This window comes from Centruroides vittatus, unplaced genomic scaffold, assembly GCF_030686945.1.
Source record: "Centruroides vittatus isolate TY-2023 unplaced genomic scaffold, ASM3068694v2 contig_2104, whole genome shotgun sequence".
Lineage (NCBI taxonomy): Eukaryota > Metazoa > Arthropoda > Arachnida > Scorpiones > Buthidae > Centruroides > Centruroides vittatus.
Window position 1 is genome coordinate 278,197 of NW_027121305.1, and position 20,979 is coordinate 299,175.

Genomic DNA, 20,979 nt, shown 5'->3' on the forward strand with positions numbered 1-20,979 from the left:
TTAATAATTGTTTTTGTTTAACAACAATTTATTATAAATTAAATAATTTTATTAGGGTTCAAAGAAATTTGAATATTCTTAATTAAATTACAGTAGAGCATCGTTTATCCGAATCAATTGGGGGACTGGGGTTGTTCGGATAACCGATTATGTACGAAAAAATATATTAACCTATCCGATGTTCAAATTTTTCTCCATTGCGTGTTGCTTCGTGTTGAATTTTCGTCGATTTTAAGCCTAACGAAAATTTTTATAATAATAATCGAGGCTGTCGTATCGTTAAAAATTATTTCTTTATTTTGTACAAACAAAATGAATATATTGAAAAATATAAAAACAAAAAAAATATACTTTAGAAGTTAATCTAGTATCAAAAATGTTCGATTCGGCACGACACAGTTCGACTGGAAAGCTTTCGGTTGACCAGCTTTCGGATAAGCGACGCTCTACTGTATACAATAAACAGATAGGACCTAACATGAAAAAATTCATATTACATAGCAATAATGATAAGTAATCCATATTTTATTTCATATTTTTAATCAAGATAGCCGAATACTCTGCTTAAAAATTTTTATAAATAATTTTTTTTTAAATCAATCACACGTTTTGAATGAATAACTGAATTTTTTACATCTTTTGTAGAATTATTTAAGCAGTGGAATCATGCTCTCTAGTGCTAAATTAGTCGAATTAGATCTCAGTGATAATGCTTTTGGTCCTGTTGGAATTAAAGGAATACTCATACTTTTAAAATCATCGTCATGCTATTCATTACAAGTTTTAAAGTTAAATAATAATGGTCTTGGAATTGGAGGAGGAAAAGTAAGCTAAAAGTTTTTCTATAGAATATTTTATAAATTTTAATTTTAAAATGTTTATTTTTTTTATTATCTATTGTATTTATAATAATAATATACAGTAAAGCCATGCTAATTTGAATCCCAGCAGTCTGTAATTCTAGTTAATCCAAAAAACACAAAAGAGCTCTCTCTCCGAACAAAATATGTAACTGTTACACCTACCTGATCCCACCCAAAATACAAACCTCAAATTAAAAATTTGTTGAATAGAAAATAAAGACTCTATGAGAATCTGGACAGATCCGAAATTTGCATTAAAATAATTTGTTTTGAGAGAAAGAGAAAAAGAAAATAAAGTTAGAAATAGTTTTTGTATGAAAACGTGACATGAACTTTTTAAACAATAGAAGAATGTAAGTCCGTCGACCATCTCCGGTTGGGGATTGAATTAAACTCGAATTTGACCTCTCCCACGATCTAAGTTAAGTGAGATGTTGACATCTCATTACTCATAGTAATGAGTGGTTGACCACTTAGAAAGCAAGAACAAGGAAAAGTGACCAATTGGAATGGGCAATCAAGGATGGAAATTAATAAAACCTGGGAATTCAAGGACGTGACGGCTTCTTCTCCCAAAAGTTCCAAGTGGTGGACCAATTGTTGTGTGTGTGTGTGTGTGTGTGTGTCTCGTGCCCATCTTCTTCTCCATTTCTCCTCCTTGGATCAACATTTTCCCATCACTGGAAATCGACTGCATCGTCCCAGGGTCATCGACGGAACTGTCATTCACGAACCAGGGATGTTCCTTTATTGAGACTAGGGACATTCCTTGGAAAGGAGGGAGATCCAGAGGCCACTGCCAACTTTCCCAAATTTCTTAGATTGTGGAAATCTTGTAAGCATTTTTTTCGTGCCAAATAAATGGTTTCTTGTAACCGTAGAGTCTGTTTTAGTGACAATTGCTTCCATAACTCTTTGCAACCTATCAACCCTCTTGACATTTCCATCCCATCGGCAACCTTACAACTAATCTCGTGTCTTCTCATTCTTCTACTGTCATACACTTATTTTCAGAAAGAGATTAAAAATGCTCATGTGTGTGAACCAAATTTGTCAGTTCTCAAAAAATGTGAATGATGTTTCCAATACATTGGTTGAGCCTGTAATATTATATCAGGATATAATATTACAGGCTCAACCAATGTATTGGAGAAACATTACGTTAATATAAAAAGTACACGATACAAAAGAATTTCAGATAATCTGAAACACTTGCAATTCCAAACAGGTTCAAGCTCATTTCAGATTAGCAAGGTTCTATAGTGTGTATGTATGTACGTGATATATAGCCAGTAAATTTATCCATTAAGAATGACGGATTATATGATGATTAGTAAAAGAAATAACTATTAAGTACAATATTTTATTTAAAAAATTTAGTATATCTTATAAAACATCATCAAAAACAAATATTTATGATAGATGTTATCATTTTTATCATCATTATTTTTCATTTTTATTTTGAAATGATAAAAAAGTAATGTGATATTGCTACATAAATTTGTCCATTAGCAAACAGGTTCCTTGTCATTTTGGTAGCCTAGAGGAATGGTCTCTCATTTTTTTCATTGTAAAGTGTAGAGCCCAACACTAATTACATTCAGCAGTCAAATTTTATAATTATACCACCACCACCTGGACATTCATATTCAAATTTTGCATGCCGAGGAGTCGGAAAGCCTCCAAGTGAAGAAAACTGCTACGTTACTTCGTTGTTGTTGAAGTGTGAAAAGGGCAAAATTATGAAGTTTTTTAGTGTTTTTTTCCCCGCTACATTTTAATTCAAAAGACTGAAAAATTTTATGCTAATATAACCTGCCTGTTTAGAACTAGATATCTAGGTATTCTAGACTTCATGATAAAAGTTAAAACAATAGATACATTGTTTACAGCTTTGGACAGATTAAAAAATTTATTTAGTACAATTTACTGGAAATTAAACAATTTTATGTTAAAAATTTCAATTAGCCTTTCTATAAATATAATAAATAATAAAATATTTGCTTTAATAATTTTTATTTCACTATTTAGATGCTTGCTGAAGCTCTTTTAGAATGCCATAAAAACAGCAAAAAGGATAATATGCAATTTTCGCTGAAAACATTTATTTGTGGAAGAAATCGTTTGGAAAATGAAGGTTCGAAAGAAATAGCAAAAGTTTTTGAGGTAAGTTTTTAAATTCCTCAAGAGTTCTTTTAAATAAAGAATCCATATTACAGACTTAAAACGTATATCTTTTTCAAACTTCTATATATGAAATTTTCTCTTCAATTATAAATTAATTCTGAAATTATGTAAATTCTTCTTATATAGTTAAATAAAACTTTAATTTTTCTTGCATCTTTTATTGTACACTCGCTGGTCAATGAATTAGAAACAGCAGTTTAATATTTTATTGGACCATCTTTAGTTCAGATTACATCATTTATTCAATTTGATATGGATTCTACGAGGTGCTGAAGTGCTTCTAAGTCCAATGTATACCAGGCATTCACTAGACTTTCCTTTAGTTTGAGTATATTTGATGGAAGCGGACTTTGCTGACAGATATGTCGTTCTAACATGTCCTATACACTTCTCGATGTATTTTATATCAGTTTGTTTATAACAGATTTAAATTTCGTTAATTTTGTTTTTCCTGTAGATGTAATTTCATCGAGATAGTATGTAAAATTAAGATATCGGTAATTTACTAGTATCGTTTTTACTTGATTTATTTGACCATTTAGAGTCACCCTGTCGTGGGGTTATAAAAACAAGATATCATTCTCAATACAAAAGTACCATATTAGTCTTCCAATTTAACAAAAGAGTAATAATTAGTAGAAAAAGATTTCAACGTAAACATAATTGCATAAATACGTGGTTTATGAAATTAATGTATAAACAGATCATTTTTAATGAAAATTTGTGTGATAAACAGTTTTGTTACTTCTGATAATCTTTTAAGAAGATGATTATAAGAAGTAATATGAGCAATTTTTCTCTATAAGATTTAAAATTTTTACAGTAAAGTAGTAGCTGTGACATTGAGTTTCACATTACTGCAGAATATAGACTGTTGGTTCACAAACAAAATATACTTAGGCTGATCTATGAAGATTAAAAAAAATCAAAGATTAAAAAATTATTGATTTTTATATCAATTAATGTACATTTAAAGTATTTAGAAAAAAGAAACTTGTTACAAATATTAGAAATAATTACTTATTAATTAGTTTCACTTTAAAATGCTTTGTTTTTTATAATTTAATCAAACATAATTTTTATTTCTAGGCTCTTGGTACCTTAGAATGTGTTTGCATGCCCCAAAATGGCATAAATCACGAAGGAATAAGTGCTTTATCCAAATCTTTGGCATTAAATAAAAATCTGAGAGAAATAAATCTTAATGATAATATATGTACAGAAAAAGGAGCTAAAGCATTAGCCAAGGTCAGTTATTTACCGTAATTACAATTAAATAAATCAAAAATGTAATACTTAGCTAAATCAAATTTACTTATCAATTTTCTAAACTTTATATATGTATATTTTTTGCTTACATGTTAAATAAACTATTTTGTTTAAATGTAGTGCATAAATAACCTATCAAATTTGGAAATAATTAATTTTGGTGATTGCCTAATAAAAACAGAAGGTGCAAAAGCAATTGCCGATTCTTTGAAAAATAACACATCCCTTAAGGTATGTCAGACTTGTTCTTTATTTTCATTTATTTGTTGTTATAATAAAATTATATATACAATACATTCATCACTAAAAGATATTAGTTTTATAAAATAAAATTACAATTAAAAAACAATCAGTTGTGTTAATAAAAGAAAAAAAGGATTTAGGAGGATCTAACTGATAGAAGTATGGTTTAAAATTATTTGAACTAATATTAGCCACACTGTAAGTAAGATATTTACTATAAGAATAAAGAAATTGATGTAAAGTAAAAAGTATGTCCTAATGAAAGGGTGAGGGGCATAGGTTGGTATAATAGTTATGGATAATTTACTTCAAAGACTATAATGGAATCAGTGTGTTCAAAAACGTTTTAAACGTGTAAAGTAGAATTAAAAATTAAACTCCTTCCACCATATTACCCTACTTAATAGGTGGCATTTTGAATCGAGAGATAACCAACTCTGTGATTATAAAAATTTCACATTTATAACAGTATAGAACAGTGGTTCCCAACCTTTTTTCGGCCATACCCCATCTAAACATCTCTGAAATCCTGATGCCTTATGACATAATTCTTATTGTTCAAAAAATGAACTCCTATTTACGTGGAGGAATTCTAAAAAAGCCATTAACTTGATTTAAACAATCTTCCAAAGAACATAGCATTTATAAAAGAGAAAAATAAAAGAACGAAAGAATAGTTGAAATATTGAGGAAGAAATTGTTTAAAAAGTAATAACAATACAAAGTGATATGAAAAAACAGCAAATAAAATTTCAAAACATATAACTGAAATGCATAAATATAAAATTAATATAATAGGTATAAAAATTATTTATAATATAAGTGCATATATTTATGTATAAGACCCTTCAATAATAACAACTTTGTGTGCACACTAAATACTTTTCTACTTTATTCTAAGATTGTTAGACTTAACAATGTACAATGGAGTCTCAAGCCACTTAACTTGGTCCAAGTAACAATAGAGAGGTTATCTAAACAGAAAAGACACTGAGAAGAAGATGGCATGGAAAGAAGGAAATTTAAAAAAACATTCTTAGCTTAATCTATGAATAAAAATATGATTAAGAACAATTAGCAGACTTTCACATTCACTGTCAATAACTTATTCTCAAATGGGCATGTGCCCCACATTGAGAACCGTGGGTATAGAAAAATACATTTATTCTTTATGGATTGTGTGTTTTGCAGACTTTTTTTTTTTTTTTTTTGAAATTTGACATATTTAAAAGATCCATAAAAAACACTAAATTGCTTAGCCTTGAGATAGACGTGCAAGTATGTAAAAATGAAAAAAATATATGTAACAAGCTTACAAAAACTAACCAGAAAATATATATAAAGTAGGTAAAAAAAGAATTAACAAAATGGAAGAAATGTAATGCAGGCTTTCTGAAGCTTGTTGAAAATGAAATAGATCTATAGAACACAGGTAAATGCTTACAGACTGTTCCACTTAATCAAAGGAAAATTAGAAGTGCTTGACTTCAAAATAATTCTTAAAGGCAAAATTTACTTTGCAATTGAATATTGATGGAAAGAAAAGTTTCAATAGATATTTGTCACTAGGAGGAGGATTCTTGAAGAAACTGAAAATAAGTAAGAAAGGTAACTTTAGAATGTTTAAGTCACAAAACAGTAGAAGAGTAACAACATCCATTAGACTCTTCCAAGCTCGTTGGAAGCTACATCTATAATTTATTGCAATTTTCTTAAGGATCTTTAAAATATTTTAAAGTAACAGCCAATTAAAATATCATATTTTGATATAATTGTTAATTTGTCTTAGAAATTTTGAATAATTAAAAATTTTTATATTTCAGGAACTAAATTTAGGTTTTAATGAAATTGGGTTAGAAGGTGGTGTTGCATTAGTAAAAGTTATGGCTAACAAAAAATCTTTACAAAAATTAGATTTAGATGGTAAGTATTTTAAAAAATAAAAATTGTTTTATTTTCTGTATTTGAATTCGGAATATATAAAAATTATTGTAAAGTATACAGTAAAATCTGTGGGAGAGAGAGAGAGAGAGAGCTCTAACAAACTTGCAAAAACAAGAAAATAGCAGATATTTTGACATTTTATTAACCTGGTGCGAATGATTTTCAATGCTTGTTTTGGATATTTTGAGTATGTCAGCTATCTCCTGTATACATTAGACATTGATTGCTATCAACTCCAACTGGTCTACCTGACTGTGGAGCAACATCCGGCGAGAAATCTTCGGCACAAAACTCTACAAGCCACTTTTGACACGTTCGATCAGTCACAGCACCTTCACCATACACTGCGCAAATCTTTTTTCGTGTTTTAGTTGCATTTTTCCTTTCTTGAAATAATAAAACATAATATGCCAAAAATGTTATTTTTTTTCTACCATTTTTGATAAACTTTTCTTTAAATTCACACTGATATGATAGCTGTCACAATACAATCTAACAAAATTGTTTCAAATGAAATTAAAGACAACTAAATGCTACCAGAGCCGTCTTACGGAAAAAACTGAACAAACTTTTTGTCTAACCCAATACAATTTTTTTAGAGCTAGTTTATTTGGTTTAAATCAAACAAAAGAATGCCATTGTTCAAAAACGCTTAACAGCAGATATTCAAATTAGTTTAAATAAAATAATGCATACAACAGAAAGGACAAACTCAAAAATAATAAACTTATAAGACAATTTGCACGTTAATATTTATTTGGGTGTTATTTTATCAGTATGGGCACGTTGTGATTTATGCAAAAAATATAATAAGTAAAATTTATTTTTTTTAAATAGAAATTAATTTTATGATGCAGTTAAACATTATTTGTTTGCTATATTGTACTATGGATATGATAAAATCTTAATTTTATTATATACAGTATATTCTAATTATCAAATGTATTATATGAAAATTATCTTTGATTTGACCATATTTACAACACCTCTTTTATATTTAAACTGTATTCTATCTTCATTAATATTTATTTAAATTCAATTTTAGGAAATAATTTTGGAACTGAAGGATGTAAAGAAATACAACAAATCATGACTGAAATTGGACAGTTAGAAGCTCTTGGCTCCTTAGGGTTTGTATAATAATTTATTTTGCAATATTAAGTCTTAAACTTTGTCTTTTAAACTAGAAATGCACAATCTTTTCATACTTGTAATCCCTAAATTTAAATATTAATCGTGCAGTAGTTCAAAATTCTCCATTATCCTTTGAACTTCCACATCTGTTTGTTAAACTATAATCAAAACTCACGCCTTAGTACGGAAAGTTAAACTTTCTGTACTAAGGCATGAGTTTTTTAATGATTAAAAGTTGATCATTGTTTGATATAGAATGATGAAAATTGACATATCATGACAAATTGTAGCTGTATTATTTTAATAAAACCAATTTCCACAATTTCATGCAGATGAAATTGGTTATCTATCTGTGTGTTAAGTCAGTTTCATAGCAGGTATGGTTATCTGCTGATTTTAACACGCAATTATGAACTCTTAAAACGACTTTTCTTTTATCTAAAGTTATAAAGAGCATATTATATTTAGAAAACAAAAAATCCTTTAAACATCAGACATTTATTTATCTGATATCGTGATTTTTCCCTTAAAGTTATGCCTTGTCTTCAGTTATCTCCTGTTCATTTTCTGTGTATTAATCTATGCTTCAGTTGATATACTTACGCACACCTACATGAACTTTTGTTTTAAAACTGTTAAATGTAATTTCTCCTTTTTGTGTAAAAATTTAAATCAAACAAAAGAATGCCAGTGTTCAAAAACGTTTAACAGCAGATATTCAAATTAGTTTAAATAAAAGAATGCATACAACAAAAAGGACAAACTCAAAAATAATAAACTTATAAGACAATCTGCACGTTAATATTTATCTGGGTGTATTTTATCAGTTTTTTGTTTAGAAACTGAGCAATTTACTTTTACCACGTAAGTGAGTATCATTGACATTAAAATTTTTTATACCTCATTTTTTCAAGTTTATTTTAGCATTTATTATTATTATTATTATATTTAGTCTCTTCGAAAAAAGATAAACTTCTGAAAAGTCGGTTTTGATAAGCAGTCAGTTAATTTCAGTGACGATTAGGACACATTACTTGATAATTGTAATGATAACAGGCTAAAACACTTGCTCTTTTCTTTATTGAAATGTGAATTTTGAGGATTAATATACATGTAAAACGATAACCTAGCTTAAGTATTCAATGTTTCGTCTTGTTTACAAGCATCATTACTTTGTCATTTTGCTAACAAAATTATAAAAGCGAAGCAAACAAAACGTTCCACTTTTTAAATTTTACTTTTATATTCCAGAATACATTATGACAACTCTGGCTTTTTTAGGCTATTTGATTGTCTTAACAATGGTTTAAAAATCTCTTTTAAATATCTATAATTGAGGATAAAGAAAGATTTGGAAGATAAAAATTTCGCTAATATTGTTCTCATTTGATGGACACTTGGTTCATAAATTGTTTTACTTTTCTGTACTTACTTTTTTCTCCCTTTTGTGTATTTCTCTCTTTGAATTTTTCATATTTTCTCTGCATCTGTAGTTATGTATATATCAGAGCAATTTGTGTCTTTGTTGATTCAAAAGTAAAGCATCAGTTGTGAATACTGTATTGCTAATCAACTTTTTGATTATCTCAATTATCATTCATTCTCTCTTATTCCAAAGCTTTTACGTAGAGACTTTGTGATTGCAATATTCACCATCATTTGTACGAGTTTATTATATAATTCAGAATGTTTTCTTACGTCTATTAATATTTATAATTATCATGCTACATTTGTTTCCTTTTCTACTATTTTGTTTGTGAGAATCTGGGGTTTAGGAGAAATATTTGTTAAAATATTATTTTAAAATTTTACAATTTTTGATAGAGAATTATCTAACTTCCTCTGACTCTGAGAGAAGGATGAGTTAGTTCCTCCTAAAACGATAGTTTGAGTGCAGTAACCCACTCGACTATCTGCAAAACCATCAACTTCCTTCTCGTGTCGGAAGCATAGCGTAACATCCCAGTAATACTATTGGATGTCGATTTTGTATGAAAGGATAAAGGTTACCTTTTCACTTGCTCTAATCTTACATTTGTTTCATACTCTTAAATACATCAAAGCTTTAGCCATCACTCTCTTTGGCGCCTTTGCCGAGAGCCCGAGACATTAGCCATCGCTTTCCCATTGCTCCAAGAATTCTCGTCTATCCACCTTGGCCATATGTAAACATCAGGTAATTTGACTTTATTATCTTATGTAAACTCTCTCGCATTGGCATAGACTTTAATAGAGGTTCAGAAGTAGCTATCCTTGCATTTGATTGTTAACTTTAATCATTCCATATATAATCTCCATTATCTAAGATAGTTATAAGCTCATTTAATAAATAGATATACTTCTAACATATTGTATCTGTCAGTCGATTTATGCCCAACTCCATCATCAACCCAGGTAATGCACGAACAGACGAAAATTACCTCCTAATTTCTAGTTAAGATTGAAATTAAATTTTATCCACTCGGAAATATACTTGTGAGTTGAGATGCGAAATAATCTCAACTGGTATCACGACCCCGATAAAGAGAGATTTTACCGATCTTCCTTTTTAAATCTTTATAATTACCATACTGAAGGTGGTGCAGGGTATACCGAAATTCCCCGTAGGTTCGCAAATACTCTGGTGGAATTTCGGTGGTAACAAGCAATTATGTATTGTGACGTTATCACAATGCCAGGTTGCAATTTTTAATTTATTTCATTTAAATGCTCTCCACCTCAAATTAGTTCTGTAGTGTCTTTTCCATTAGCAATGGAGTTGTGCTAGTCATCTAATAACTGCTTTCAGGGAAAAAGTTTTGAATTGAAATAACTTGACTTCCGGTTCACATCAGAAGTTCATGTATAGTTAATCTGGACCTCTTGCCCCTAAGGTTTCCACATTTGGTCTCGTCTTTCATCTATCTAACTCCATTCTCGAGATTAAGGAAAGACCGACGGACAGACGACAGTGGAATTTTATAGGTCTACAATTTTTTCAAGTTGCAGCCCAATCAAAAGTAATCACTCTGATTGACTTGTGTCACACAGAAACTGAAAAATTGAACAATGTTGAATCTTTTCACTCCATTTTCTGTCGTTAAAAAACTTTTTCCGTGCGGAAAATGTCAAGTAGTCCTTTAGTTTTCAACAAAAATTGACTATAATTTTAAATACTTACATAATGAATAATTCTGCCTTAATAAAAATATGTAAATTTAATTTTCAGAGATGATGATGGGACAGACGACGACGACGACGAAGATGATGACGAGGATGACAATGATAAAGATGACATTTATGAAGAAGAAAATGAATATCATATTGAGAATGAAGAAAGTGAAAAACATACAAATAATAATGTGATTGTCTCTGAAAATGTAAATACAATTGAATATGTTTCTGAGCTTATTTATCGGATAAGTATGAAAGATTAAATCTATCAGAATTTTATTATTATTATTATTATTTGGAGAAATAAAACAGGATACTGTCATTCAAAATATGAATCTTTCGAATCATTTATTTTAACATTTTGAAGTTTTTCAGAGAGATATTTCTCCCTTTTCTTTCTTTCTTTTTTATCAAAACTTGTACAGATTAAGGGGACACACGGGCAGAAATTTCACTAAAATCTACCAAAATATCGATTTTTGGATTTTCCAATTATACGTAGTTTTATGTGCCAAAATCTACTAAAATTTTCCAAAAATACGAAATAATAAGGTCAAAATTAATAAAAATAAAATAATTTACTATGATGTGTCGTCGGCTATTTTTTCTAAAATTGCCATTTTAGTCAAATTTTGAACGACAGTCGATATTTTCAAGACGGCGGCTCATGTCGTATATCGTTCGAAAGCTTGTCTCTTTGTCTTTCCCGCTCTCAACTTCGTTTAGACAAAGGAGCGGTCTGTTCGTAATTATAAGCTCTTTTATTGGCTAAACTTTCGATCTTATACTCACTGTGATCGGTCAGAGGATATTTTCGTGACTGCCTATTGGTTATTACCGATGCGCTTGCGCAGTGAGTGTGTTTTGTCGCTATTGACTAGTAGAGTGTTGTGTTATTTTTTGAGCGTTTACTAGTTATTTATCTGTGTAAAATCGGCGTTTTTTAGTTTTTAAAGGTTTTTTTATTTAAATAATTATGCCACGTACAAAAAGATTGACAAAGCAACATTTGGACTGAGAAGGAAAGGAAAACCGCAAGGTCGGAGTGGAGGAAGATGGCCAAAACAGACAGACTCCGAGAATAACATGAATATTGCAAATGATGGTCAAGAGAATTTAGAAAATTCTACATTTTCCGAAGAATTTAAAGCACCAAATAATTTCGACGAAAATATAGGATCGACTTCGTATCAAAAACAAAAATATTTCGAGGAGACAGCCACGTGTTTGGAAAATCAATGCCCTGGATATAGAATTATTAGTTTAGAAGCAATTGAAAATTTAACGAAATCACTTGCATGCCCAAAATGTTATCAGCAGAATTTAAAAATAATAGAAAAAAGTAAAGGTATTGCTACAGTTTTTGATGTCTTTTGCCACAATTGTAATGAAATAATTACTAAAGTAAATTCATTGGTTTTTAATAAAGTAAATAAAACTTCCGATGTTAATGCTTTGGCTGTAATATCAGCAAAAAATAATGGTTTTGGGTATACTAGATTAGCAAATTTTTCTTCTGGGATGAATATTCCGAGACCTTTCCATCCGAAAACTTTTCAATCAATCTCTAAGACAGTTGATAATGCGGTATCTGAAGTTTTAGAAGAACATTCTCAGGAAGTTGCTAAGATAATAAAAACTGAATATAAAAAACTGGATGCAGCTAATGGTGATGATATTGTTAATATTGCTGTTAGTTATGACTGCACATGGCACAAGCGAGGTCATTCATCATTATTTGGGATTGGTGCTGTTATTGATATTTTGACAGGTCTTGTTCTTGATTTTGCTGTCATGGTTGTTGCTTAAAAAAGTCAAATCGTAAAAAATTTGAAAATTGTGACTGTCAAATAAATTACGGTGGATCATCAGGTGCCGTGGAAGTGGAAGCAACATTACAACTATTTGGACGCTCAATAGAAAAATATGGTCTTCGATATCTGACTGTTTTTTCTGATGGTGACTCCAAAACATCATAAGTTACAGGAAAATAATATTTATGGTGAAAATTATTTAATTAACAAAGAAGAATGTATAAATCACGTTTCGAAACGAATGGGTTCAGCACTAAGAAAATTAAAAGAAACGAGTAAATTGACTGAGTGATTTCAACAGATGAAGAGCCACATCATACATTTTGTCCCACCGGTGTCCAGTCTTGGTGTCATTTTAAACGAGCTCTCGAAGATCCATCTCAAAAACGAAAACACGCACCCACACTTCCAAAAGAAATTGGTCAAGCTCTTTTGCCTATATACAAACGATTGACTGATCGAGAACTTTTAAAATTAGAAATTAAATTTTAATTAAATAATTTAGAAAATTCTTGGCCATAACTTAACGTATGTCGAAGTGAAGATAGGACCAAGGTTTGGATAGTATAAATGATAGTATAATACATCTTGTTAGGCAGGAGTTGCAAGTTATAATATATAGTTACATATTTTTGACAATGTAAATCTAAATGTTTTTGTATCGATGGGTGGGCAACAATGAATTTTCTTAATTGATTAAGTTGCCTCTGAAATTAGAATAAAATACACATAAGAAAATGAAATTACCTAAAATAAAAAGACTTAATGAATATTTTCGTAGCAGTGCAAGAATGTACAGTGGGTGATCGGTTAACGAACATAATCCGTTCCGAGACTTTGTTCGTTAACCGATTATCGATTTACCATAGGTTTTTATGGGAATTTGATTAATTTGTTTTAGAGACCCCAAAATATAAAAAATATATACTTTCTTACTACATTTATTTATATGTAATAATAAAAATACATATACACATTAGTCATGTTTTTTCTATTTGTGGGAGTTAAAGAATCTGTCCAGTGTTGATTGTTTTTCTCTCTCCTTCAGGATTTTTTAGAAGTAATTAATAGCATTGTAATTAGAGATCCCCAAGCCTATTAACCACAACTTGGTTTGGATGCCATTTTAAGACTGTTGTTCTGACATCCCACTTCTTCAAAAGATCTTTAATAGCAGATATTGATATTAATCCTCTTTTTCATATCTTGCCAAATTTCTTGGTGTTCTTCATTCAAGAGTTCTTGGCATTCTTCTGTCGTCGCATCGGTTTCGGGTTCCATTATGAGCTCTTCAACGTTCTTTATTTCTCAAATGTAATTTTTGTTACTCCTTAAGCTGCTTGAGTCTTCTTGATAATACGGTATCTTTCTTAGATAAGATTGAACTGCGGCCTACTGTAGACCTGTTCGAGCCACACTGCCCAGCGACATCAGACATCTGCCCACTCTACCTTTGCTATTATACTCTCACCTTTCGAAAATAAAAACCGGCGCAAAACTTAATAAGTGCTCGCCCGACAGTCTTGCGAATACTATAAAAAACTTGTTTCTGTCAGAAAAATAAAAGGCTGGAATTACAAGGGAGAGTTTCAAAGTTGAAAACTTTGGCCTCAACCTCACTAATGATGATACTAGAAGTCGTGATCAATCTTTGTTATATTTATTCTTTGTTTACAAGTAGACACAAGTACTTATAACTGACTGCAATTTAAGGCAATATGGAATGGTAACTATTAAATGTGAAGTTGTATGTGTTTATAAAAAATATTTCAGAATACAGATTAAATGTGATCAAATTAATCTACCAAAAAATAAAGTACCACCATATTTAATACAATAAGTGAATATTTATATTTATAAATGGTATTAAGTGTGTACTTAGTACAGCATACATTTATTGAGACTAAGGCCGCGACTCCACTAGCCGTAAAAAGAACTCCTCGCCGTAAAAGCTTTTAATCACGTGACCATGATATTTTACGCCTGAGCAGGTCGTAAAACCAACGTAAAAGCAAGTTGAGCAGTGTTCAACTTTCGAAGTGAATACGACCGTAAACCGGTACCATCCACCAATCAGAAGTCAGTTAAATCTAGGTCATCGTGACACGGTGCGAAAATGGCGGAAAACGAGCTTTTGTGTACGTTCTCTCGTGGCTACTCTAGAAGATCTGGAAAGATTTATCGAAAACATCCGAAAGTATTCATGTATCTACGACAATAGGCATCCCGATTATAATAATGGATGCCTAAAACATGCGATATGAACGGCCAAAGGAAAATCCTTCAATTTAGAGGAATATATAATAAAAAAGCTAAGCTTATAAATGCTCTATATTATCTTATTAATATAATAATAAAAGTCAATATATGAAAGTAAAGATATTACTTTTACTATATTTGTAATTATAGTATAGAGAATACTCGTAGAATATAATTATTGTCTTTATATCGATATATCACGTATACACCGTAATAGTACTGTCGCCGTAAAAAAGTTCGCTAGCCGGACCTCCACCGCAATCCGAGCGCAAACGCAAATAGGTCACGTGATTAAAAGCTTTTACGGTGAGGGGTTTTACGGCTGTTTTACGGCTAGTGGAGTCGCGACCTAAGCCAAAAGTAAGGCATAATTTGTAAGAAGTAAAACGCTAAAATGTGCACAAGTGATATGTAGTACCGTTATTTCAAAATTTGTGATTCGATTTTGTTTCCAAAATCATAAAAAAGAAAGATTAGACCTAATGTCTAGAATTGTTTCGTTCCACAATTGTTAGAACCACTCACAGATGGCCTCAAATACTCTATTATCATTTTTTTAATTTAAAAACTTTTCCAAATTCTTGTCTCTCACCTTTGTTTAGATTATACAAAAAGGCGATACGTGAATATTTTTGTGGTAGATGCATTATTACGAGAAATTTCGTTGCTCAGAGTTTGCGCTTGTAGGTCAAATGCGGTAGTTAAAAACCTTTCGGTTCACGTTTTATCGTTATTTTATTACAAATCTGATCTTTGGAATTAAATGGTTAACAGTTATTCCTGTACAAGTTGCAGTATTTTAAAAGTATTAAATACTTTGTAATTATTTGATATTAATAACTGTTTCTCTATGATAAAATAAAATAAAAGTTATCTGTCTTCCTTTGAGTAAATTATCACTTGAATATGAATTAAAATAAAGTTACTGTACAAATTTTAGAATATTCTATATGATTATGATTTGATGTGTGTGTGTGAAATTGGATTGTTTATTAATGAATTTTGAAATGAAGTTTACTTAAGAAGTATTTTAATAAGATTTGGTTATAAGTTTAGATTTTAAGTCTTGTATTTTAAAGAAATATTTTACTGATTTTTTGTTTGATTTGTACGTATAAAGTGCATCTCAAATAATTATCAACATATGTTGTTTTTAATTGTTTATTACACAAATTAAATGTTACAAAGTTGTATCTTCCGTATATATATTTCTTTAAGTTGGCAGAAAGAGATTTTATCATCCTAAAAAATGAGAATTAGTAACCGATAAACTTGCTACTTAAATTAGTTATTTAAATATTCGATCTTTCATAGATTTAATTAAATTTTCGTGAATCTTTTAGGAATTCCAAGCATCACGAATTGCAGCCTTCGGGTCTTTAATGTTAGAAAATTGTCAACCAGCCTTATATACCTGTCTCGTGAGACAGGTATATAAGACTACAGTGATCCCCCACAAATATTTTATTAGATTTATGATGGGACTTTAATGCAGGCCAATCCAAAAGTTTAATATTTTTCACGGCAAACCTCTCCTCGGATAACCGAGAGACGTGAACTGAGGCGTTATCCTATCGAAAGATGTAATTCGTAGAAATTTTGACGGCACGTGGTAACAAGTTAATTTGTAGCATATTTTGATAGTCAACAGAGTTTATCCTATTACTTACTTATGCTAAAAGAGTTTTGCCAAAGCCTCCCTAAACTATTACTGATTCTCTACCTTGCATCCTTTTCCTGCAGTAGTGTTCTTCCTTCTGTCAATCATGCCAGTAAAATTTCAAATCATCTGGCCCATCTAAATTATACTCCTTATTGTCACCGAAAATAACTTTGGCCCAGGTGAGCCTAGCTTCTTTGTGATGTGGTTTGAATTTAGCTTTTCCGGATTTCAACAAAGTGCGACAAACGGTCGATTTTGAAACACAACCTTGCAAATGTTCTGTTATTCGCATAACGGAAGATTGGTTTTTTGTTGCCGATTGAAATATATGCCCTTGTCGTCTAGCAGTAACTTTAGTTTTTTGTCCAGAATTTGACTTTCCTGTTGAACTTCCTTTTTGCTGCATAAATTTGCTTATTGTTGGCTTGGCTCTATTTAATCTTTAAGCTATTTCACTTTGGTAAATGCCTTCAACTGATTTAAAGGATTATGAAAAATGCACCTGTTTTGCCTTTTTCGTAATCATTTAAACCTGATATTAGCTGATTATTAAATTCAAATTGAACTTAAAAATCGGGCAATTGACTGGATAAAATTTATTTTTAAAATGTTGCTGTAGATGGGTAAAAATTACAAGTTGGATAAGGTTTAAAACAAATTTTAAAATAAAACTAATAAATATAAGTAAAATTGGATTTAAAAAATAAAAACTTTTTAATTTCAACTTTTTTGAAGAAGAGTTTTTAAATGAGTAAATAGGCGTCCATGTTTACAGAAAAACCTATCCACCACCTAACCTTCATCCCCACCTCTTCCCATGATCTGTTCACCTTCAAGATGGTCGGATTCAGAGCCTCTGTTCAAAGGGGGCACACTCGTTCGTCTAACACACAAGATAGAGAGGAAGAGCTCCTTACGATCACTCATTACACCACCCAGCATGACTACTTCCCACACACTATACAGGATCTTATTCGCCAACAATACTTACGCTCCACAATTAAATCACTCCCAAGATATAAAGTACAGCACTGTCACTTACATCAAGATGCTTGCCATCCCGTACAAAGAAATTTCCAGAAGAAATAACTTTCAATTAGCTTTCCATAGAAGCCCTTCAATTCCCTCCCTCCTCCACAATGCTAAAGACCGTCTGGACCTACTAGACATCTACAGCATCCCGTCGTCGATCATAGGTCCAACTGCCACTTACAATATATAGGAGCTACGACTTGAACTTTAAATACCGGCCTCAAAGAGCGTCATATGTCTATCAAAAAAGGTTTGGCCGACACCACTTTGACTACCTTCGCCTCCAACCCAGACATTCGAGTTGAATTCCAAGAGGCATGCCTATAACATAACACATCTAAGCAACCTTTCCTTAAGCATCTGGAGCAAGTTGAAATATACAAAGCCATCCGCAGTAACACTGCCATTAACTTTTGTGATGTCGACTGCTTCCCCACGGCATGGTAGTCTTTCTATAAAATATAAATTCTAACTGTCCTCCCTTCCCCATTCTCTCGTCTTACGTCATATGTCACCTACCCCTACACACGTGTTCGGCAATTCCCCATTTATCTCTGCAGTTGTTTGCCTGATGATGCCCGTTCAACGTGGGCAAAAACATTCACATTTTTTAAAAATTTTGCTGGGTTTTAGGTTTTTTATATTTTTATTCTATTGATTTTGAGGAAAATAAACTTACACGACAACTAGACACCTTCTGAATACATTGCAGACTCTGGAACCGGTCTAGCGACTCCAGTTTGGAAAATTATATAGCATTAGAACATCAAATACGAAAGGCAAAATGGGTTTGGCCAAGCGACGCTTAAATTTCTCTGCATTTAATTTCTACGAGAAAATTTAATATTAAAAACAGATTGTATAATTTTTCTTAGAATGATTATAACAATAAACAATATCAATACAGTCTGATGTAGGATTGGAAAATTAGATTTTATTGCATTTAATATCTGAAATGTTTTGCGCACATTTAACACAGTTATCGGATTACAGTGTCAATGCCAGACGTACCGAACGAATAACTATTCTTATAAATTATACTTTACATTAACACCTTGTTTGTAAAGTGGTTTATTTATATATCAATATTTCTATTATTTTTGTAGAGTATGGAAAAAAGTTTCAGTTCGCCAACGGCTGAAAAAATCCAACAATTAGGTTTCAAAATCGATGAATTCGAGATTGGCGTAAGTATCGTAAAAATTATTTTATGTTTCTTTTTTTTATACTAAGTGAAATTGTTTATTGTATGAAATATAATAATTATTAAGTCGTCGTTATCTTTTTGTTCGAGTATTTTATTGGGTCGTGTTAGGCAGAACCTTCCATTCTTTACTATTTTTACACAATCCTCCTTCAAGCATCTTCTTCCAATCCTTTTCTATTATTTCTAAATCAGTTTCTTCTTGGTTCTCCCTTGATGTCTTGCCTATAATTGTTTTCCTAACAATACAGGCAAGCGATTATGGGCAAGACGTCGAGAGGAGAACCAGATCTTGTCCATCTATCAAAATGATTCTAAAGATTAAATAACAAGCTGTTAGTTACAAATTGCGATTTATATTTCCAATAGCATTAATTACACAGATAAAAATATATTATTGTAAGTTTGTATATGTTGAAAAATGGTGAGAAGAGAGTGTTTCGAGTAAACAAAAAAGAAATTTTGAGTAATGCATAAAAATAATATGGCGAATTTCAATTCTCAAATGCAGTCTAACCGAAATACAAATATAATATTTCTTATTACCGTATTTTCGCAGAATGACCGAGCATGCCGCATATACACGGAGAGTCCGGCATGCCAGAAACCTCGGGATTATCGGCATGCTGGTTAAACTATGACTAAAATATAAAATTAATAGGATCTAACAAAACTAGTTGTTAATTAAATGTTAAAGAAAACATCCTTCCGAGTACAATAAAATATCACCATCGTCAGCTACCGCAGTGCCGATCGCAGGTGCATTCCACGCCCTCATCCAGTAAACATCCACACAAGGCACTCGGTTGACCATCACATACCTGGCAAGGTGTAAATATACATATAAACAACCCTACTAACTCGATGCAAAGCACCGACAACTGCCGTAAATCGTCGGGCTATAATTTGGAATAAATAATTATAAATTACAAATGAATTTGTCACTAGAGGGAGGCATTAGGCACCATTTCATATTAAAATTAATAATTATAATATTTAATTAAATAATTTAGATTAAATTGGAAGAAAAAAATCTGCCCGAAGCGGGATTTGAACATTAGTAGTAGCAGTTAGTGTGGGCTGTGCCGATTATCTATCCCGACCTTAAAAATCACACCTTTCTCTCAAATTTCCCACACAAAGCCCATGTAAATTTGTCTAAGTCGAGATAATTTACAGTGATTTTCTTAAATTTAATGTGTTTATTTTTTGCATTTTTGAATCAAATTACAATAAAATAAACATTAAAAAAGCACTTTCTTGGAATTCCACAAGTATTATATGTCGTTAGAAAGTCGTGCTGACAGTTTTACGGTTTTATAATAAAAAGTCGTTTGTTTTACGTGACGTAATTTGTTCGTTCTCTTTAATGCACCCTCTAGGGAGGGATGTATAACCTCACTTAAACCATTTAACGTTGGTTTTTACCATATAGAAATATCTTTTGTGGTCTCCCTGGATAAATGAATATGGCAGGCAATCCACGAAAATGCAGTACCTGAGGCAATTCATAGAAAGAAACAGTGAAAAATTCTACAGAGGAAACAATACAATTTCAAATCACAAGAGGAATATTGCATGAAAATGAAATTTGGAAATAAAAAAGATTGGTTAAAAGTAGAAAGATACTAAAACAATATACGAATAATATAAAATTTTAAATATATTATTACTATTTTCATTTGTATAACTCCAGATATTTGTATTTTAATAGATAGTTTAAAAGGGTATGTGGGTTATGCAATGGGACAGTTTATACACCAATTTTAAGTTCGTTACGAGTTCACGAGTTTGTGCCCACGGAGCTACTTTCGCGGATATGGGATATACAGTGAGACAGGTTACGCAAATGTTTTATTTTTGTTCTAGCAATTCTTTATGGACTATACATATGAAAATACAGTAATTGAGAATCACTTTATGAAATTTATTATTGTAATTAAGCTTTTATATATCAATTTAGCAAATAATAATCATTAAATCAGTAGTAGATTATTTTTTTCTAGGCTATCTTGTAACTAAGCTTCTGCCAGAATTACCATTACAATCTTTTCATTTTAAGTTTAGATTCGAATGTTATACTCAGAGCTTCTTATACTATTAATTTTCATACTTCTTAAATAACACAGTTTGATAAATTTAAGATTTATCACACACAATTGTCATCTTGTAGAATGCATTTTGGGTCAAGACCCCCCTCTTTGGCTGTTTTAA

At 30.9% G+C, this 20,979-nt stretch overlaps 1 protein-coding gene across 2 annotated transcripts in view; it reads left to right on the plus strand.

Annotated features, from left to right (window-relative positions):
- The window catches only part of RanGAP (Ran GTPase activating protein), a 55,811-nt gene that overhangs the window by 13,459 nt on the left and 21,373 nt on the right, over positions 1–20,979 (plus strand). For both annotated transcript variants that reach the window (XM_067265145.1, XM_067265146.1), the window contains exons 4-11: positions 646–825; positions 2,895–3,029; positions 4,140–4,298; positions 4,440–4,550; positions 6,386–6,485; positions 7,552–7,636; positions 10,849–10,999; positions 18,668–18,748. In XM_067265145.1, the coding sequence (XP_067121246.1) occupies positions 646–825; positions 2,895–3,029; positions 4,140–4,298; positions 4,440–4,550; positions 6,386–6,485; positions 7,552–7,636; positions 10,849–10,999; positions 18,668–18,748 (1,002 nt within the window). The remainder of the gene's footprint in view (positions 1–645; positions 826–2,894; positions 3,030–4,139; positions 4,299–4,439; positions 4,551–6,385; positions 6,486–7,551; positions 7,637–10,848; positions 11,000–18,667; positions 18,749–20,979) is intronic.